General features: G+C 37.6%; 1 protein-coding gene across 1 annotated transcript in view; it reads right to left on the reverse strand.

The window, feature by feature from the left end:
* The window catches only part of LOC141363351 (pre-mRNA-splicing factor CWC22 homolog), a gene marked incomplete at its 3' end in the record, with an annotated part of 48,600 nt that continues 28,227 nt past the window's right edge, over window positions 1-20,373 (reverse strand). Inside the window, 3 exon segments of the mRNA XM_073865994.1 lie at window positions 1-56; window positions 3,851-3,928; window positions 18,844-18,904. Coding sequence (XP_073722095.1) covers window positions 1-56; window positions 3,851-3,928; window positions 18,844-18,904 — 195 coding nt within the window.

Below are 20,373 nucleotides of genomic sequence, written 5' to 3' on the forward strand. Positions count from 1 at the left end.
TCCTGAAAGATAGCTTCGAAGCTCTCCATGTATTCTTTCTTCAACAAGCAAAACCTCTACAAACAGATTAAATACAACTTTTAGACAGAGAAACAGCTGGTGAAATTTCACATCAACATTGCCATTGAGTTGTTTACCACTTGAAATATTTATAACTCTACACAGAGAATAGCTGCAATCACATCATGATGAATTTCCTCGCTTACTAAACAATTTTTTTCCTGTATGCGTTATAGTTCCGTGGGGGTAAAAATGACTCCAGAAATTAAAAGAATGATTACAAAAAATTATACAAATAATATATACTTTTTTTGTTTACTTCCCATCTATACATTAATGCGGTGTTTTGGGAGATATTAAGTACTTTTGTACCTGTTTATCACTAAATTCCTCAACTACACCATTAGCTTGCCTGTAAAATATCAAATTTTTGTGAAAAATTAACATAAATTATTATCTAAATGTGTTTTAAAAAATTTAAGATATTGATCTAGATGTTATGTGTTGAATTTGGCCATCAGGTGTTTAGAAAAAACAAGAATTACAGTTAAGGAAATAAATCATTTCGACCAGCAAAGGCCCATAGAGACCCATTCATTTCACTGGATGTGGCCAACTGCTCAAATCACTACTTTAGTGATACATTTTGTGAATTTATGTTTATATAAACATTAGAAAGGACATTAAAAATAAATATTTCAAATAGTATAATTTTTTTTGTAGTTTTTGATGCATTTTTAAATGTCTTCTATAAAATGCCACAGAAATTTGACTGAATGTAAGTGTGTGTGTGTGTGTGTGTGTGTGTGTGTGTGTGTGTGTGTTTGTGTCTTTATGTGTGTGTAAGTTTTACTGTGACTTTGTGTGTATGCCTGTGTTTGTGCGCACGTGTGTGTGTGTGTGTACGCACCTGTGTGAGCATTAGAGCCCACCAATTTACATTTTTGCTTTGCATCTGTGGCTGTTTTTTGCCAAATCTGTAAAAAATGCTCTCTGTGGCAGCCATAGCTTTGTGTATTTGTGTGTGTGATTGAGAATGTCTTCTATATTGCATATTGTGGTATTCAGTGTTTCCTCTAGGATTTTTTTCAGCTGTGGCGGCAGGGGGCGCCCATGATGATTATAAATGTACATTATTTTTTTTTAAGTAGAATATAGGCTACAGTAAACCAACATGTCTTTTTTTTATCATTTTCATGCTGTCATTTACTTTTCCTTATATTTATAGCATATTGCTTTTCTATGTTTGATATGTTATTTCTATGTTATTTTCTTAAAAAACGTTACATAGCTACGTACGTAGTTCGGATATTTCATTGTAGTTTTAATGTAGTGTGCATTGCAAGTTGTGCTCGTGTTTAGCGTTACAGAGCTGTTGCAAACTCACGCACAGTCCTGTTTGATAATCCGCACAGCTGTGATTGACCGAACATCCATCAGCAGCAATTTTATTTCACACCCGGACCATTTGATAAAGACCCCGAGCCGGTCACACCGCAAATCGCGCAGTTGAATAGAAACCTTTAACGGTCTTCAGACAGATCTTAAACACAAAGCACGGGGCCATTTAAAAACGAGTCGAATTTTGGTCTTGGATGTTAGACCCGCATTTTACTCTTGTCTATTGAGTCCTGACCTGCATCTACAACGCAAATGACACGCGAAAAGCCTATTATTACACCCGTTACATCAAATATTATGCGGTTCACCCGCGGGTACTCCGACCGTGCCGTTTCGTCTGAAAACAGATAAAACAGTCTCACCGTCTGCCTCAAGTTTCTATTACCAACGTTCTTCTCTTCCACGGGAATAATGTAAGTTTCCTTACAAACAGATTCGACTATTAATGTCTTGCAGTCGCATATAAGTAGTATTCAGTATTTAGCCTTTTGTTTTTGGACAAATATCATATCATTTAATGTGAAACTTTGTGAGTGTCGATCTAAAGCACAGAAGATTGACTGACAGCTGAGCGGACAGCTGAGCGGTCAGCAGCGCGCTACGCTTATAGCCTATATTCTCCATAACTAATGACCAGATAAGTTGATAATATGAGTACAGTGATTCCAAATGAATGTCCAAAAAACTCGTAATATGTTAAATCGAAAGTTTAATAATGTCTTTTCTCGCAGCCCTGCGCTGCGTCCGTGTATGCGCCGGTGAACATCAAATGCGTGATGACCTTGCACCTTAAATTACCCTAAATTTATAGTCATAAAGATAAAAGTAAAACAATATTCGAAACTTCAAATTATGTATTTTTATTTGTGTAAACTCACAATAAGGAGAAAACTTTGTGCTTATTTAAAATCATTAAAAACATGACGTGCTTTCTGCTGCTTTGGTTGTAGAGCGCGTCACAAAAAAACAGAAACTCAAATACTTTTTTATTTGTTTTGTCAATTTAATTATTATTTAAGTGTAACATATTTCGTATAGGCTTATTTATTTTATTATTATTTCTCAAAACAGAGACGTAGCCTAATCATCCTCTGTTGATTTAAATCTATTTGTTCATTAAACTAAACCCATGGAAGAAATTATGATACTTTAGGAGATTTATTTATAAATGAGTTAACAACGCGAATCCAGAAAGGAATTTATTTCTAAGACAGCCAGTCTGGCAGGGCGGACATTTCTGTAGCTTTTTTGCGAGCTGCCGCCGTGGGTTTTGTCTAGAAGGGATACAGCAAATGCCGAAAAGTTAAGGATTAGATTTGGAGGTAGGATTATTAGGATGAAAACAGCGGTTCTGGCTAAATTAGCAACAAATACATCCTACAATCGTGTGAAATTTTGTGTTTAGAGTTGGGTTTGGTTGAAGGATAAGGATAAAACAGTGGTCATCCAGCGAGATTTCGTTTGCTGTATCCCTTCTATCCACAACCGCAGGCGTGGCGGGGATGTTTTAGGCATGGCGGGCCGCCACTGTAGAATGTATATAGCGGAAACACTGGTATTATTAAGAAATGACTTATCTGTGAGCTTCATTATTTTAAAAAAATGTGTGTTTGCTTAAAAATCTTGAATCAAAAATGCAAATCTCCTCCCCTCCTCAAAATGATCTCTCTTCACTTCCGGTCATATGGTATGGTAGGTGGGCGGGGTCCGGGAGAAGATGATTAGCAGTGATTAGCAATTAGCAACACGACCCAACTTCAAACGATCCAATCAGATCTCGATGGACAAATTCAAATCCAGCCCTGCCTTATTTCATTTTAGAAGCCGTTTCTTTACATTTTGAAATGCGCTCAGGCGTGATTGCGCTCACACTACAGCCTTCCGGGCCTGAGCCCAAGTGAACCGCGCTCCGGCCCACCTCTGCAACCCGGCCGCGGCGCGATTAACCAATCCGCGCCCGGGCGCGGAACAGAGCGATCACACTAGTCAAACAAACCAGGCTTCAGGGATCAAACGCGCCTGAGCACGGTTTGGTTTGGATAGTGTGAGTGTGCCCTTTAATGTCTATAGCTCAAACCACTGATCTACTTGTTTAACTGTGTTGAAGTGATTGGTTACATGTTTGAGATGTAAAAATCCAAGGACCGTCTTTGAAAAACTAGAATTTTATGGAGAAAATACTATGCACATGGTTTGGCTTAAAACATATTCAAAACACCATATAGACAACAATAAAACTAGATTTTCACCACAGTGGGACTTTAAAATAAAACACTTTTGAAAAAGCAGACAAAAACATTATGACGCCAGTTGTACCTGCAGTTATAATCAACAAGGCCAGACATAGATCCATGTTTGCATTATGCATTGTAAACAGCTTGTAGTGACTTAAACATTAAACAATAAATTAACTCTGCTTGAGAGAAGACAAGAATAGAGACAGACTTACCCCAGCCAGAAGGCCGAAGAACTTCTCGTATGTTCTTTGCTGGGCACAACAGTCCAGGATCATGTTACACAGCTCTTTCTGTTGAGGGATAGACACAAATATAAGAAATCTCAACCATAAACTAAGCATCTGGAGATGAAGCTCTGAATAGAAAAATAAAGTTTGAGGATGATCACAGCAGATTTGAGATGATAAACCGTTTCCAGTAGCGCTTTGTTTTATTATGCAACTCTAATATTCTATACAAAACACAATCTTAAATATCCTCAATCAGGCTGATGAAGCACTCGAAATACGCCTGAGATGGTATTATGTCATGATGTGAGCATTTATGAGCATTTTAACAGGTGCCTGCGGGCAGCAAGGCAGATGTGTCAGTTGTAATGGGAAAGCGTACTGAGTTTGAGACAGAAAGGTTTATCTCATAGCAGTCTGGAAAGAGTCACACGGGTAGAGGAACAAAAACAGTAACCTTAAATAATCTTAAATAAAAAGGATACATACTGTATTTGGCTTAGGCATTTCTCCATCCACCCGTTCCATATATCCTTTTATCCACCTGTCCTTCTATCCATCCATACTTTTATCCATCTATCTATCCTTTATACTGGTATCTATCATAATTCCATCCATCCATCATCCATATATCTTTATATGTGTCTAAACATCCATCTATCCTTTTATCCACCTGTCCTTATATTCATCCATACTTGTATCTGTTATCCTTTATATGGCTATCTATCATCCACCCATCAATCCTTTTATCCATCCATCCATATATATGTCCATCCATCTATCCTTTAATCCACCTGTCCTTCTATCCATCCATCCATCCATACTTTTATCTATCTATCTATCCTTTATACTGGTATCTATCATAATTCCATCCATCCATCATCCATATATCTTTATATGTGTCTAAACATCCATCTATCCTTTTATCCACCTGTCCTTATATTCATCCATACTTGTATCTGTTATCCTTTATATGGCTATCTATCATCCACCCATCAATCCTTTTATCCATCCATCCATATATATGTCCATCCATCTATCCTTTAATCCACCTGTCCTTCTATCCATCCATCCATCCATACTTTTATCTATCTAACCTTTATACATCTATTCATCATTTCATCCATCCATCCATCCATCCAACTATCCTTTTATCCACCTGTCCTTCTATCCATCCATCCATCCATCCTTTTATCCGTCTATCTATCCTTTATACTGCTATCTATCTTTTTTCCATCTATCATTTTATCCATCCATCAATATTTGTCCATACATCCATCTATCCTTTTATCCATCTATCTATCCATCATTATTCCATCCATCCATCATCCATATCTTTATATCTGTCCATACATCCATCTATCCTTTTATCCACCTGTCCTTATATCCATCCATCCATACTTTTATCTGTCTGTCTATCCTTTATACGGCTATCTATCATTTTATCCATCCATCCATATATCCATATATATGTCCATCCATCTAACCTTTTATCCACCTGTCCTTCTATCTATCCATCCATCCATATTTTTATCCATCTATCTATCCTTTATACTGCTATCTATCATTTTCCATCAGTCCATCATCTTAATATCCGTCTATACATCCATCTCTCCTTTTATCCACTTGTCCTTATATCCATCCATATATCCATCCATACTTTTATCTGCCTGTCTATCCTTTATACGGCAATCTATCATTTTATCCATCTATCCTCATTTTATCCACCTGTCCTTCTATCTATCCATCCATCCATCTTTTTATCCGTCTATCTATGAGTTATACTGCTATCTATCATTATTCCATCCATCTATCATCCATATATCTTTATATCTGTCCATACATCCATCTATCCTTTTATCTACCTGTCCTTATATCTATCCATCCATCATGCATCCATCCATGCATCCATCCTTTATCTGTCCATCTATCCTTTATACAGTTATCCATCATTTATCTATCCTTATTTTATCCACCTGTCCTTCTATCCATGCATCCATACTTTTATCCGTCTATCTATCTTTTATACTGCTATCTATCAATATTCCATCCATCCATATATCTTTATATCTGTCCATACATCGATCTATCCTTTTATATACCTGTCCTTATATCTATCTATCTATCTATCTATCAATTCATCCATCCATCCATCCTTTATCTGTCAATCTATCCTTTATACGGCTATCCATCATTTTATCCATCCATCTATCCTTTTATCCACCAGTCCTTCTATCCATCCATCCATACTTTTATCAATCAATATATGTCCATACATCCATCTATCCTTTTATCCATCCATACTTTATCTGTCTATCCTTTATACGGCTATCTATCCATTTATCCTTCCATCCATCCATCGGTCTATACATCCATCTATCCTTTTATCCATCCATCCGTCTATCTATCTTTTATACTGCTATCTATAATTTTTCCATCCATCCATCATCCATATATTTTTATATCTGTCCATACATCCACCTATCCTTTTATCCACCTGTCCTTTTATCTATCCATCCTTTTATCCGTCTATCTATCCTTTATACGGCTATCTATCATTTTATCCATCCATCCATATATCTTAAATAAAAAGTATACATATTGTATTTGGCTTAGGCTTTTCTGCCATTACTATCTATCTTTGATTTGAATTTCTATTCATTAACAGCACTTTGCTTGTGCTTCAGAAAAAGCTCTGATGACACTGACAGTAATACTGTGCACCAGACCAAGCAGGAGCTGATAAATTCAAACTCTCATTTGCACTGCCAGATATACTCAAAAACATCATCCCTCAATCCATCGGCAAGCGTGCAAAGAGAATCACGGTGGAGAAAAATCCTGCTGAGTTTATGTCAGGTGAATCTCTTTAGGTCAAGGGGCTGAAATCCCCCTGTGACCGTTCCCTCGACCGATGCTTGCAGTGATCCTGCACGCAGACTCACATGAGGGAATTACGTGTTCAAAAACAGCATTTAGGCCTTCCTCCTTTGCACCTGTGGTTCACCTGATCTCCAGAGTCCTGAACAGCACAATCATTTCCACCTAGACAAGTTTGCTCTTGAATACATCTACAGCTGTAATGAATGGCACTGGATCTTCAGCACTATTTTAGTTACCCCATCAGACTATTGATTTCATAAGCCTTAACTTCACAGAGGAGCTCATGCTTATCAGAAAGACAGACAAGCACACCATCAATTTACAAATTCAACTCGGGTGATCTGCAGTCTGGCATTAAATTAGATTTGCTGAAAAGAGGGAAGGTTTAATACATTTGCTTCAACTTTAGCATTTATCTCCATTCATCCTTTTAATCACCAATCCATCCTTTTATTTATCTATTCATCCATCTATCTTTTATCAATCTATATATCATCCATCCATCCTTTTATTCATCCATCTATTTATCTATCCTTTTATCCATCCATCCATCCATCCATCCATCCATCCATCCATCCATCCATCCATTTATCTATATGTCCGTCTATCCTTTATACGGCTATTTATCATTTTATCCATTTATCCTTTTACCTATCCATCATTTTGTCTATCCATCCGTCTATCTATCCGTCCATCCATCTATCCATACTTTTATTCGTCTATCTATCCTTTATTCTGTTGTCTATCATTTTTCCATCAATCCATGCATCCATCAATATATCTATCCCTTTATCCTTCTTTCCTTTTATCCACGTATTCTTATATTCATCTATTCTTTAATCCGTCTATTTATCCTTTATACTGCTATCTATCATTTTTCCATCTATCCATATATCCGTCTATACAACCATCTATTATTTTACCCAACTATCCTAATATCCATCCATCCTTTTATCCATCTATCAATCCTTTATACTGCTATCTATCATTTTTCCATCCATCCATATATCTGTCTATAAATTCATCTCTCCTTTTATCCACCTGTCCTTATACCCATCCATCCAAAAATGTATCCGTCTATCGATCCTTTATATGGCTATCTATCATTTTATCCATTCATCCATCTGTATATTTGTCCATCCATATATCATTTTATCCACCTGTCCTTTTATCCACCTATCCTTTATACTGCTATATATCATTTTAATCATCTATCCATTTATCTGTATATCTGTCTATCCATCCATCTGTACATCTGTCTATCCAGCCATCTGTATATCCGTCTATCCATCCATCTTTTCTTTTATCCATCCATCCATATATACGTATATTTGTCCGTCCATTCATATATCATTTTATCCATCATCCATATTGATCCATACATCCATCTATCCTTTTATCCACCTGTGTTTTTATCCACCCATCCATCCATCTATACTTTTATCCGTCTATCTATCCTTTAAACGCCTAACTATCATTTTATTTATCCATCCATTTATCTGTATATCTGTCTATCCAGCCATCTGTATATCAGTCTATACATCCATCTACCCTTTTATCCATCCATCCATATATACGTATATCTGTCCGTCCGTCCATCCATCTATCATTTTATCCATCCATCATCCATATATCGATCCATACATCCATCTATCCTTTTATCCACCTGTGTTTTTATCCACCCATCCATCCATCTATACTTTTATCCATCTATCTATCCTTTATACGGCTATCTATCATTTTATTCATCCATACATTTATCTGTATATCTGTCTATCCATCCATCCATCTGTATATCTGTCTATCCAGCCATCTGTATATCCGTCTATCCATCAATCTTTTCTTTTATCCATCCATCCATATATACGTATATTTGTCCGTCCATTCATATATCATTTTATCCATCATCCACATCGATCCATACATCCATCTATCACTTTATCCACCTGTGTTTTTAAACTTTGTATCCATCATCCATCTTTTTATCTGTCTATCTATCCTTTAAACGCCTAACTATCATTTTATTTATCCATCCATTTATCTGTATATCTGTCTATCCAGCCATCTGTATATCAGTCTATACATCCATCTACCCTTTTATCCATCCATCCATATATACGTATATCTGTCCGTCCGTCCATCCATCTATCATTTTATCCATCCATCATCCATATATCGATCCATCCATCCATCTATCCTTTTATCCACCTGTATTTTTATCCACCCATCAATCCATCTATACTTTTATCCGTCTATCTATCCTTTATACGGCTATCTATCATTTTATTCATCCATACATTTATCTGTATATCTGTCTATCCATCCATCCATCTGTATATCTGTCTATCCAGCCATCTGTATATCCATCTATCCATCCATCTTTTCTTTTATCCATCCATCCATATATCATTTTATCCATCATCCATATCGATCCATACATCCATCTATCACTTTATCCACCTGTGTTTTTAAACTTTTTATCCATCATCCATCCTTTTCTCCGTCTATCTATCCTTTAAACGCCTAACTATCATCTTATTCATCCATCCATTTATCTGTATATCTGTCTATCCAGCCATCTGTATATCCGTCTATACATCCATCTGCCCTTTTATCCATCCATCCATACGTATATCTGTCCGTCCATCCATCTATCATTTTATCCATCCATCATCCATATATTGATCCATACATCCATCTATCCTTTTATCCACCTGTGTTTTTATCCACCCATCCATCCATCTATACTTTTATTGGTCTATCTATCCTTTATACGGCTATCTATCATTTTATTCATCCATACATTTATCTGTATATCTGTCTATCCATCCATCTATCCTTTTATCCATCCACCCATATATATGTATAACTGTCCATCCATCCATCTATCATTTTATCCACTTGTTTTCATCCATCCATCCTTTTATCTGTCTATCTATCCTTTATATGGCTATCTATCATTTTATTCATCCATCCATCTGTATATCTGTTTATCCATCCATCTGTATATCTGTCTACCCATCCATCTATTCTTTTATCCATCCATCCATAAATCCGTATATCTGTCCATCCATCCATCTATCCTTTTATCCAAATATCCTTCTATCCATCCACCCATCTATATATCCCTTATATGGCTATCTATCCTTTTATCCACCTATCCTTCTATCCATCCACACGCCTATCCATCCCTTATATGGCTATCTATCCTTTTATCCATCTATTCTTTTATCCATCCATCCATCTATCCATCCTTTAATCCATCTATTCTTTTATCCGTCTATTCTTTTATCCACCTATCCTTTTATCCATCTATCCCCAATCAATCCATCTGCAGGTCAAAGAACTGAAAGCCCATGGCGACCAGCTGTTATCCTTCCTACAGATACAACCTTCCTCCCTCAAAGGAAACACAAGGTTACGTGTTCAAAGCAGCTCTCTTGATTTTTTTTTACTACATCTGTGGCTCATTTGAGCTCCAGACACTAAACTTTAACTTTAGTAACTTTAGTTTCTTTGTTATGACTGCCAAAACACCATCAGAAACTGCAGGTGAAGGCTGTGATTGAAACGAACCTGACAGAAGCATTTCCTCCTCAACAGAAATCATTTCTGAAATGAGAAATGATAGGAAGAGAGCAAAAAAGAGCGTCCGTGTTGTGTAATCTGTAATCGTGCACAGCAAGACTGTTCCCACAGATGACTGTCCATCTGCTCCGGAAAGATTGATGCAAACCGATGACAAAATGACATTGGGCTTGAAGACTGCAGAACATGAAGAACAAGCCGAAACATTTTAAGGGATTTAATCATTTCAAAGATACTTCGACAATGGCAATCGATTTCATTTGCTCCACAGGAAAACAGGCGGTGCTGTCAAATCAAACGAACTGAAAGTCAGACAATCAATAACCACTTACCTACAGTATATATCACAACACAGTAAGACTTCTATATAAGAGCAAAAAATCCTACTGCAATCAAAAAAAAAAAAAAAAAACTAGGAGAAAGTGAACTCTTATCACTTGTGTTGCTAAAGCCTTAAGTAAGAAGCATTAAGTATAAAGGTACAGAACCATTCAGGACATGTAAGCGATTGACATTATTTTCACCCGAAAAAGAAAGCAACACAGTTAACAACAATGAAAAAACATGAAAGCAGATTCTGTTCTTGCTTCAAGTGATAAAGATAATATAAAGCACAAGTTTTTAAACAGTGGGTCGCACAGTGGGATAAAGTGGGTCATGCAAACTCGCTTGGCCTGTTGTGGTCAATGACACAAAAAAGTTAGTCCAATTAATAACTTGCAGTGACAATGATTTTGATCTGATATACTATAAGTTATTTTGATATTGCAATTAAGCATTTAAAAATATGTTGATGGGTACTGGGAAAGATTAATACTTATTTGAGTACTCCCTGACATTGGAAATAGACATAATTGCGTACGGTACTGTACTGTACCACCCGATGGAAGTATGCACAACAAAGACCTCTTACTGGATGATTAGGTAAAATAAACTTGTCACAGTGGAATAGATCAAAGTGTGCAGATCTGTCACTTTAAAAACAAGAAAATTCAGTTTTGAATGTTCAGTTAAGAAACCACACAACTAATTAGAACAACTACGAAGCAATAACCTCAATTAAACAACATCATAAACCACGTAACAGCACCTGGGCAACAACACAAAGCACACTAGAACTGTGGTTCCAAGTAGAAGTCTTCACAGATCCACCTAGATCCTAAACCCGAGGTCCAACGGCCCGAGGTTTGTTTCTAAAAGTTTCACGTGTGCCTCGGACACGGGTCGGGTATAATAATATAATAGCGGCATCGGGTCTCGAGTAATTAAAAATGAATGTGTTTAGCCGAACGGACCCGAGACAACCCGAAATAACGTGCGTGTGCGCGTAGATGTCCTTTACCAAACCCTCCTTTGTTTCCCAAGAACGCTTGTGACATCGTGTGATAAATTTTCAGTGATACATTTTAAAAGTACATCTAAAAAAATTGCCATCGATTTATTATAATTTTCTCGGGTTTGTCTTGGGTCAGGTCTTTCTTTAAAAAAACAGATTTATGCACGTCGGGTTCGGGAAAAAAGTGATTTGGGATCATTTCGGGTCGGGTACATTTCTTAGGACCTGAGAAGACCTTTTGTTCCAAGTAATACATAGACAAGCACCAGGTTCTTTAAAAATATAAAAATCTTTTAAATGCTGCACGAAACCTCCAGAAAATTGACAATATACCATATTTTCCGGACTATAAGTCGCTCTGGAGTATAAGTCGCATCAATTAAAAAATGCGCCATGAAGACGAAAAAAAATGTAAGTCGCAGTGGACTATACCCTGCATTTATTTAGAAAATTATTTTACAAAATCCAAGCCGAAAAACAGACATTTAATCTGGAAAGGCAAGTTATTCAACTAAACAATAGCACACAGAACAGCAGGCTGAACAGGTGTCCGTCCTGACTTACAATTCGGACCTGACTATAAAACCCCATTCACACAGACCTTTGGTCCCAGAAAATACCCGTAAAATTGCCAGACAAGCGTCTGTGTGAACACAAACTCGTCCCGTTAATCTTCTGGGATTGTTGCCGGAAAGAGGACCTAGGTCAGATACACGGAAAACCCTCTGTGTGAACAAGAAGCCGAAACAATGCCGTACTGGGCGTGTCGTAGTGAGGACGCGCGCGTCATCACAACAAAAGTTAGGGTTCAGCTCCTTAAAATGAGAGATAACATGCATATAAACATTCACCACAAGAAATGTTGCAAACTAGATTGAAGCAGTTATCAGGAAATGATAAATGTGTCGCATAAACAATGACGCACGTGCCATAGTGAGGACGCGCGTGTCATGGCAACATGAAGTTGGTTCAACTCTTTAAAATGAGGGATTTACAACATTCACGACGAGAAATGTCAGCAAACTGGACTGAAGCAGATATCCGGTAAGTTAGCTCGTCACTTACTGCGTTGAAACGGAGATCATTCAGCAGCATAAAAGAATATCGCGTCACGTGCTCATTTGAGCTATAATAAACGAAAATACCTGCGCGTCATCCCAACAAGATATATCGTTCAGCTCCTCAAAATGCAGGTTTTAAATGCATATAAACAATCACAATGAGAAATATCTGAAAACTATTAAAGCAGAGATCAGGGAGCTCGTCAAATATCCATTCTGAACCTGAGATCATTCACCAGCATAGAACTATGTGTTCACGCGCTCCTTTATAGTCTTATCATAAACAAAAATGCAAGCAAATGGTTTCTGGAGAGAGAAATAATAAATAATATGCAAACTTCAGACGCTGCAGAGAAGAGAGGTCAGGACTTTCAACAGGTCACGTGTCTTTCCGGGACCATCAGATGCCGGGTAATCATGGCAGTGTGAATGAACAAAAAATCTAATGATTCCGGAAAATCCAGGATGCATTTTACGTGTATTTTCCGGAATGTCTGTATGAAAAGGGCTCAAGTCGCAGGACCAGCCAAACTATGAAAAAAAAGTGCGCCTTACAGTTCAGAAAATACTAGGGGTGGCACGGTTCATGAAAAAAATCCGAACCTTTCGGTTCGCTTGTCTCGGTTCGGAGCGCGTGTGTGTCGCACGGTTCAACGGTTCATGGCATGCGCAATGTATGTAGCCTCGTGCCCTGTATGTGACCTCGGATAGCGTGTTCCCCTTTCGCGAATAGCGCGAAAGAAGAGGTGACTGGTGTGGAGAGTGAGTGCTGCCGGTCATGTTACGTGTAGAAATGGCAAGAGGGAGAGAAAAAGAAGTCTGCCCGCAGTTGGAGGATGCGCCAGCCGGCAGCGCCGTATAAGTTTGGTGTGTGGAAACATTTTTATTTCATGTTACCTATGATGACAGCGGAAATAAAACAATAGATACAGCCACACGCGACAGCCTTCTCTCCGACCATTTATCTAATCTAAGGTAATGAACACTGTTTTACGTCTTTTCGTATTCAGCGCTATTTTTAGCCTTTCGTTGATAAAACGAAAGCGACTGATTTCCGCGTAGTTTCATTTTGATAGCGTGTGAAAGTTGCGCGATCTTATTTCATAAACTGCCCCTTAAAGTAATCAGGACAGAAATGGTCAAAAGTGGACAAAAGAGACGGATTTAAATATAACACGTGTAAACGTTATGTTTCTCTCTCGTTCACATATTCTCTCTGCAGTATTTAAGCATCCTCTCAGTGATAAATCTTAAAGCTACGCTGAAGTTGGCATTTTTATCTTTGTGTGCTAAAAATGCACAGAAAGTTCATGTAGATGGCAATACACATTCTCTTTTTTGCCAAATAAATGAAAAGCATGTTGAAATCATCATGTCTTCCCTCTCGCTGTATCAAAATCTCGCCTGGCTTTCCTCAGGGATGTTCCCAATAATGTGCTTAAAGTCGAATTCAGTTTGTGCATGATTACATGATATAACTTTTTTTAATACTGTATCCTAAATTATGGATAATTAATACATTAATAAGAGAATACATTTCTGAGTGTTAAAAAAATAACAACAAGAACCGTACTGAACCGAGAACCGTGACCATAGAACCGTGATACGAACCGAACCGAGGGTTTTGTGAACCGTGCCACCCCTAGAAAATACGGTAAACCAAACTAAACAAAATTAAAGACATTATCCTGAGTAAAATAAGACCACACACACACAGTAAAAAATTCCTTGTTGCACTTAAATTTTTAAGTTTAATCAACAAATAATTAAACATTTTTTTTGACTAGTTGCTATAAATTATAAAAAGTTATATTGCTAAATTAGCTTAAGTTATTTCAATTTTATTTTTAGCATTTATAGCAACACCTCGCTAGTTAAGAAAGTTTAAATTAATTGTAAATTCAAGCTAAATAACCTTAAAACATTTTCTATACATTCAATGACAAACACATGCAGCAACAAAAGTTCTTCGCAATATGAATCATCATTTGATTAATGCCGTGTGATGCATCTAAATCATCTACACTAGCTGAACACAGTCAAAGAGTCATTTAGCTTGATGTATTCAATCCATACGTTCGGTTTCCAAGTGACCGTGGCAGAGGCAGAAATGTGGTCAAATAATGAACAGCCTTTTTATAAAGTCCCATGATTCATCCTGGACTTATGATGTGTTTATTACTCACAAGACCAATAATCACACCATCAGCTCTGCTGCCAGACAGCAACTACTACACGTCAATCGCAATCGTCCTCACCAATTTTCACAGGCACCTTAAAAATGTGACCTGTGAAATATTTTACAAATGTCTTTTAAAGCAAAAAGCATTGATGTGTTGGCACGGCCTGAACCAAAAAGGCTGGAAATGAGTCAAGATTTTTTGGGTGATTTCGATTCATCTGCCCTTGACAATTTCATATAAACACAGTTTTACGATTTCACGTGGCAGGCTTCATTTTTCTGAGCATGAAAAGAAATAAACCTTCAGAGAGAAATAAAAGATTGTTAGAAACTCTATAAAGGTTGAATAACGGTGAGTCATCTGTGATTCTTGGAGCTTAGTCAGTGGATGACATTCGGTATTTTTTACATATTGTCAACTTATAACACTTATGTACACAATAGCAGTACACAACAGTACAACTCACGTAACTAACAATAAAGCTGTGGAGAACAAGAAAACAGTCATTTTAATGAAACTTTTCAGACAAAAACGTCCAGTGTATGTTTTTCAGCTGTGGACTGCTCTCATTTTCATTTTTTTTTAAACCACTTTGCAGATTGTAACCAAGTTCCACCCTAACAGTGACACCAGCCAATCAGACACAGCTGTATAGGGTTTAAAGCAACATTCCTGTCTTTAAATAGTCATCCATCTTAAACGTCAAAGCTAATTACATCCTCCGGTGGGATTTTCCTTCAACAGAAAGCTAATGACAGAATATGTCACTACAACTATTTGGCCTGGGACTACAGCCGATATCACAGTTGTCTCGTTTCCTTCTGCAAGACTCTTACACATTTCTTTCCAATTAATTTCCAGTTAATTGTGATAACTAGCAACGGGTTCTAAAAGTCAATCCAGCAAATCATTCAGATCAATGCATAAAATCTATTTGATCACTTTGTTTAGACATCAGGGTCTGCTCAAGAACAATTGAGGAGCTTAAATGCAAAAGCCACTAAAAGCCACATCCGTCAAAAATGATATAATGAAATTAAGCGAATGCTCTCGGCACGGATTATACATCCATTAAATACTTTTGTTTCAATTCCACTTAATCTCAGCCTCGGGCCATTCAGAAATACCGGTTTGTTGGTAGAATCTATTAACCTCTCGACGTGCACTAATTCGTGGGCGGGATTACGTCAGTTTTTTTAACGCTGCTAACAATATCCAAATAGCCTACTGTCTACAAACATTAATAATATTAACATTACTATACATCGTTTATAAGGTCTACGGGTTTAGCATCAGTGTATGGTCTCTGTTTTGAGATGCAAATGCTCTAGCATCATAAATATAGTATTTTGTTACAGAAGTCCAGATGACAACATGCAAAATATAAACAGGACTTCTTACCTTTGTGTTGATATAATGATCGCGAGTCGAATCCAGTCTGTTTCAGATGTGTGAATAACCCATGAAAACCGTCTAATAGAATACATCCAAAGACCATTTTTGTCCACAAATGCGTATAATCCATGAAATATAGATATATAGTTTGCTTTTTACATCCAATTTCGCATGACCATCTTGTAATGGAATATAATATACAATCTGAGGACTATTTACGTCATAACACTGTATATGAGATTACACTTTAGGTTCTAGTAAACACGTAAACCCATGTTCAAACTTAGTTTTTTAAAGTAGGCGGGAGTATAATACATAATATCCAAACAGCGCTGTCAAAAATAGTGATGTCATTTGACTCGCTCGTTCCTCCAATCAGTTGATGGAAAATAATGATAGACAGATTGTGTAGCCAATTAGATAACAAATCCAACGATCTTTGTCTGACGTTTTATTTCCTGGTGTGGAAACTGCATTTTAAATGCTAACATAAGGATAAACAATAATAAGAACGAACGTGCATGCATGTAAACAAAAGACTTTTATTTTGGGAGTGACTGGCACTTAGAAAAGGCACTAGAGTTTTACAAAAACCCTTGCAAGAACCTCATTTTTGGGCCTATTGACCTCAAACGTGAAACATAACTTCTTTAGACTTGTGGCTTTGGGATCATTGCATTTCTAGGTTTCACACACATTTATCATACGCTTTTTTATGAATAAAAAAGATGTTAGAGGTTAAGAGTCTTATAAAAATGCAAATTTACAAGAAAACATGTCAGACGCACTTAGCAAGCTGAGCTCTTTAATTTCCAGCCAATAAAATATTTCAGAGCAGAGCATGACCAGTAAAATGAATGTTTAACAGTTTCCATGAGGCTGGGAAAGCTGTTTTTACATTTCCAGATACTTCCAGGTTTCCATGTGTGAACCTAACCAGATTACTGGGTAGAAACAGCAATCACTGAAGACCACTCAAGGACGGTTTATTCTAGTACGAATGCCCAGGAGAGTCAACACAGTGGGTTCCAAGGACGCAACAGAATCACTGCGCATACCTAGTCTCATTCCTACTTAATGACATGCCTCCCATAGTCCATCCATCATATGAAATAAACTAGGCTGACATATGAAATCAAGACGAAATCAAATTTGGTACATTATACTTTAATGTGACGTAGATACCTTTTAAAAAGCAAACCTAATAGGGCGGCACAAATTCTGGATTGCAAGTTTAAGAGATCTACTTCCAATAATAACTTATTTATCAAACAGTGATGTTAAGGAAACCGAAGTCTTCCTCTGAGAGTTAGTTTTGGGAGTTAAGGCAGAGAGGAGATACGCGTGCTGTTTCCATGCAGGTGTATGTGTGCTTGAGATGACGCAGGGGCTGTGGTAGGTCTGGACCTCAGCCAGGTTCTGGCAGATTTGAGTACAGCTCACCACTGAAAAACTGGCAAATATGAGCAATGAGGTAATCACTTTTTAATCTATTTATGGCTTGATGCATTCGCTAGTCGCCTGTACATCGAACATTTAGGTCAATAAATCTTCATGTCATCAATGTACTTAATACTTCTTTCAAGAGATATATACTATATATTTTCCTGCATGCTCTCTGCCTGCATTAATGTCTCTCATAGATGATTTAAAGACATAGTGTATCATTGTATGCTGATGGGGCACAAGATGCATTTCTCCTTTCGAACCAGCTCCTAAGCTCATGCAAGAGAGATGTGATAAAGAAGACATTTGTACGATGCTGCCCCTTTTACCAATCGTCCCTCTGGCCTCCAAGCACAACGTTTTCATCTTATTCACTTCGCTGACTCTTTTCTCACATGACCAAAAGAAGCAGAGGTGGGGTTGAAGGGTATATGCCATTTATGGCCGGTCTCACAATGCCACTTTATTTGATATAGTTCATCTCTGTGCAAGTTTCTTCTAAAAGGGCCAAAACCGTTATGACTGCTGTGTATTTTGCGAAATCACAAATAATCCCCCAGGGGACAACATAGGGGCTTATCTGTAGCTTTATGATCTAACAAGGCAGTCCACATTTGGAACAGGCAAAAGTCTCATAATTAAAATCTCATCTCTTTCATAAAAGTCAAACGGACGGATTAATAGATAAAGCCAAAAAGAGCATTCAGATTGTAAGAAATTCAGAATTTCCTGCACAACTAAAGTGAGAAAAGCCATGATGGACCTGAATCACAAGTTGATTCGTAAAACCGCAGGATGACGATCATAAGCATTTCAAGAAAAAAGCATTTGATCTGTTAAAACAGGATGGAACACCCAGTTGCCATTGGTCAAAACAACCACTTTTCCCCACTGTGAAAATGCAAAACGGGGATATTAAGATGACAAATGCTTCCCAAGTGACCACAATACCACAAATTACATCGGAGACTGAAAACAAATATTTAGATAAAGTTAAAAGCTTCTGATAAACAGCTGTGCGCAAAGACACGGAAACCAAGACAGACCGGCGGGGTTTAGAAAGAGCGGTAGCGTTTATTTACGTACCGTTTGGCTATCAGGGAAATCCATTTTTATCAACTTGTGGGCGCATTCTTCGAAGTCCAAGCTGCGGGAAAAAAACAAAACAAGCAAACGTCAACTTTTACATCTCATCTGTAAACCTCTGGGTGTCATCTGTTAATAAAATATAGAGATGAAAGTAGCAGGTATTCGTACATTTTAATATTTTATATGCATGTTAAACTGCACCACATACGAAATGAAGTGTAAAACATATAAATGTGACCATGGACCACGAAACATTAGGATAAATTCCTTATTTGGTAGACCTGATAAATTATTTATTCACCATAAAGTTAACATGGTAAATGTCTATGTTTTTTAGTTGAGACTGTTATTTAGGGAAAATCTTTCTAAACACATTTACATTCTCATTTCTGAGGCGCTATAAGTGACTGATTGTGCTGACAGTGACGTCTTGTGAGTTTAGTGTTGGGACAGATCTGTTGTTTCAACTGTTTATTCAAACGAATCCGTTCAAAGGAGTCAGTTCGCGAATCGAACGGTGTTCAAATCCAGGCTGAGCAGCGCAAAACTGTAAACAAAGTGTTACTGTAACAACACGAAAAACATTTCCTCTGTGGATATGATTTGGTCTTCCGACCTTTCGCCATCGAGTCAGTTTTGTTTTGAGTAATAAAAGCAGGGAGACAGTTAAAAGACAGAAAGCGTGCGCGCGCGACTCTGCTCTCTCTGTCACGCAAACAAAGATCATCATCACTCATTAATCACATGAAATGAGCCTTATCTTTGCACGGACAGTGCACCGCGAGACATAAGCCCGTCACGCTGTTGTACTGGCTGCTTAATTCGCGCGATCCTGCCATCGTTTACTAAAGCTGTTTGTGAACAAGGCACGGCTGCACACACACGGGAGCGATCTGGTTGCAGCAAGAGGCAGCGTCACGAGTTCTACAACAGCGCTTAGGTGCCCGCAGATGCGCCTGCCTATTAATTAGAGCTGAAGATCTTTGCCCGAACCCAACGGGCTCGGGCGGGTTCGGGCTTCATTTCTGACATTTTACACGGGCTCGGGCCGGGCTCGGGCTTGCGCTCCGGCTTTGTGAGGTAAATGAGCGGTCAAGTTCAATGCTGCTGGATGCACTCAGTAGCGCAGGACCGCGCTGAATTCATTTACAGTGGATTTAATGATTTTCCTCATCAAAAACATGTAGCCTAATCTTGGTGAGTAAAGGTTTTTCAATGTATAACTAAATATGAATTGAGTCTGAAATACATAATTTAGACAGAGGATATAGACTAATGTTGGCAGTAGGCTTAATGGAGAGAAGTGCCGACGCAAATCCCGCGGAGCCTTTCTCTTAATTTCGTTATTGCCAAATACCCATCTTAATTCAGAATGTATTATCTTAATTTAATTCGTTAAGAAATAATAATTTTATTGGCCTATTTATAGTGTATTGCATAAGCCTATTTAGAATGAGATGTTACAATGTTACAGATGACTTATTTTATTTCTTTGTTTCAACTTCCAAGTGGCGTGTAGATTATTAG

Source organism: Misgurnus anguillicaudatus, unplaced genomic scaffold, assembly GCF_027580225.2.
Source record: "Misgurnus anguillicaudatus unplaced genomic scaffold, ASM2758022v2 HiC_scaffold_34, whole genome shotgun sequence".
Lineage (NCBI taxonomy): Eukaryota > Metazoa > Chordata > Actinopteri > Cypriniformes > Cobitidae > Misgurnus > Misgurnus anguillicaudatus.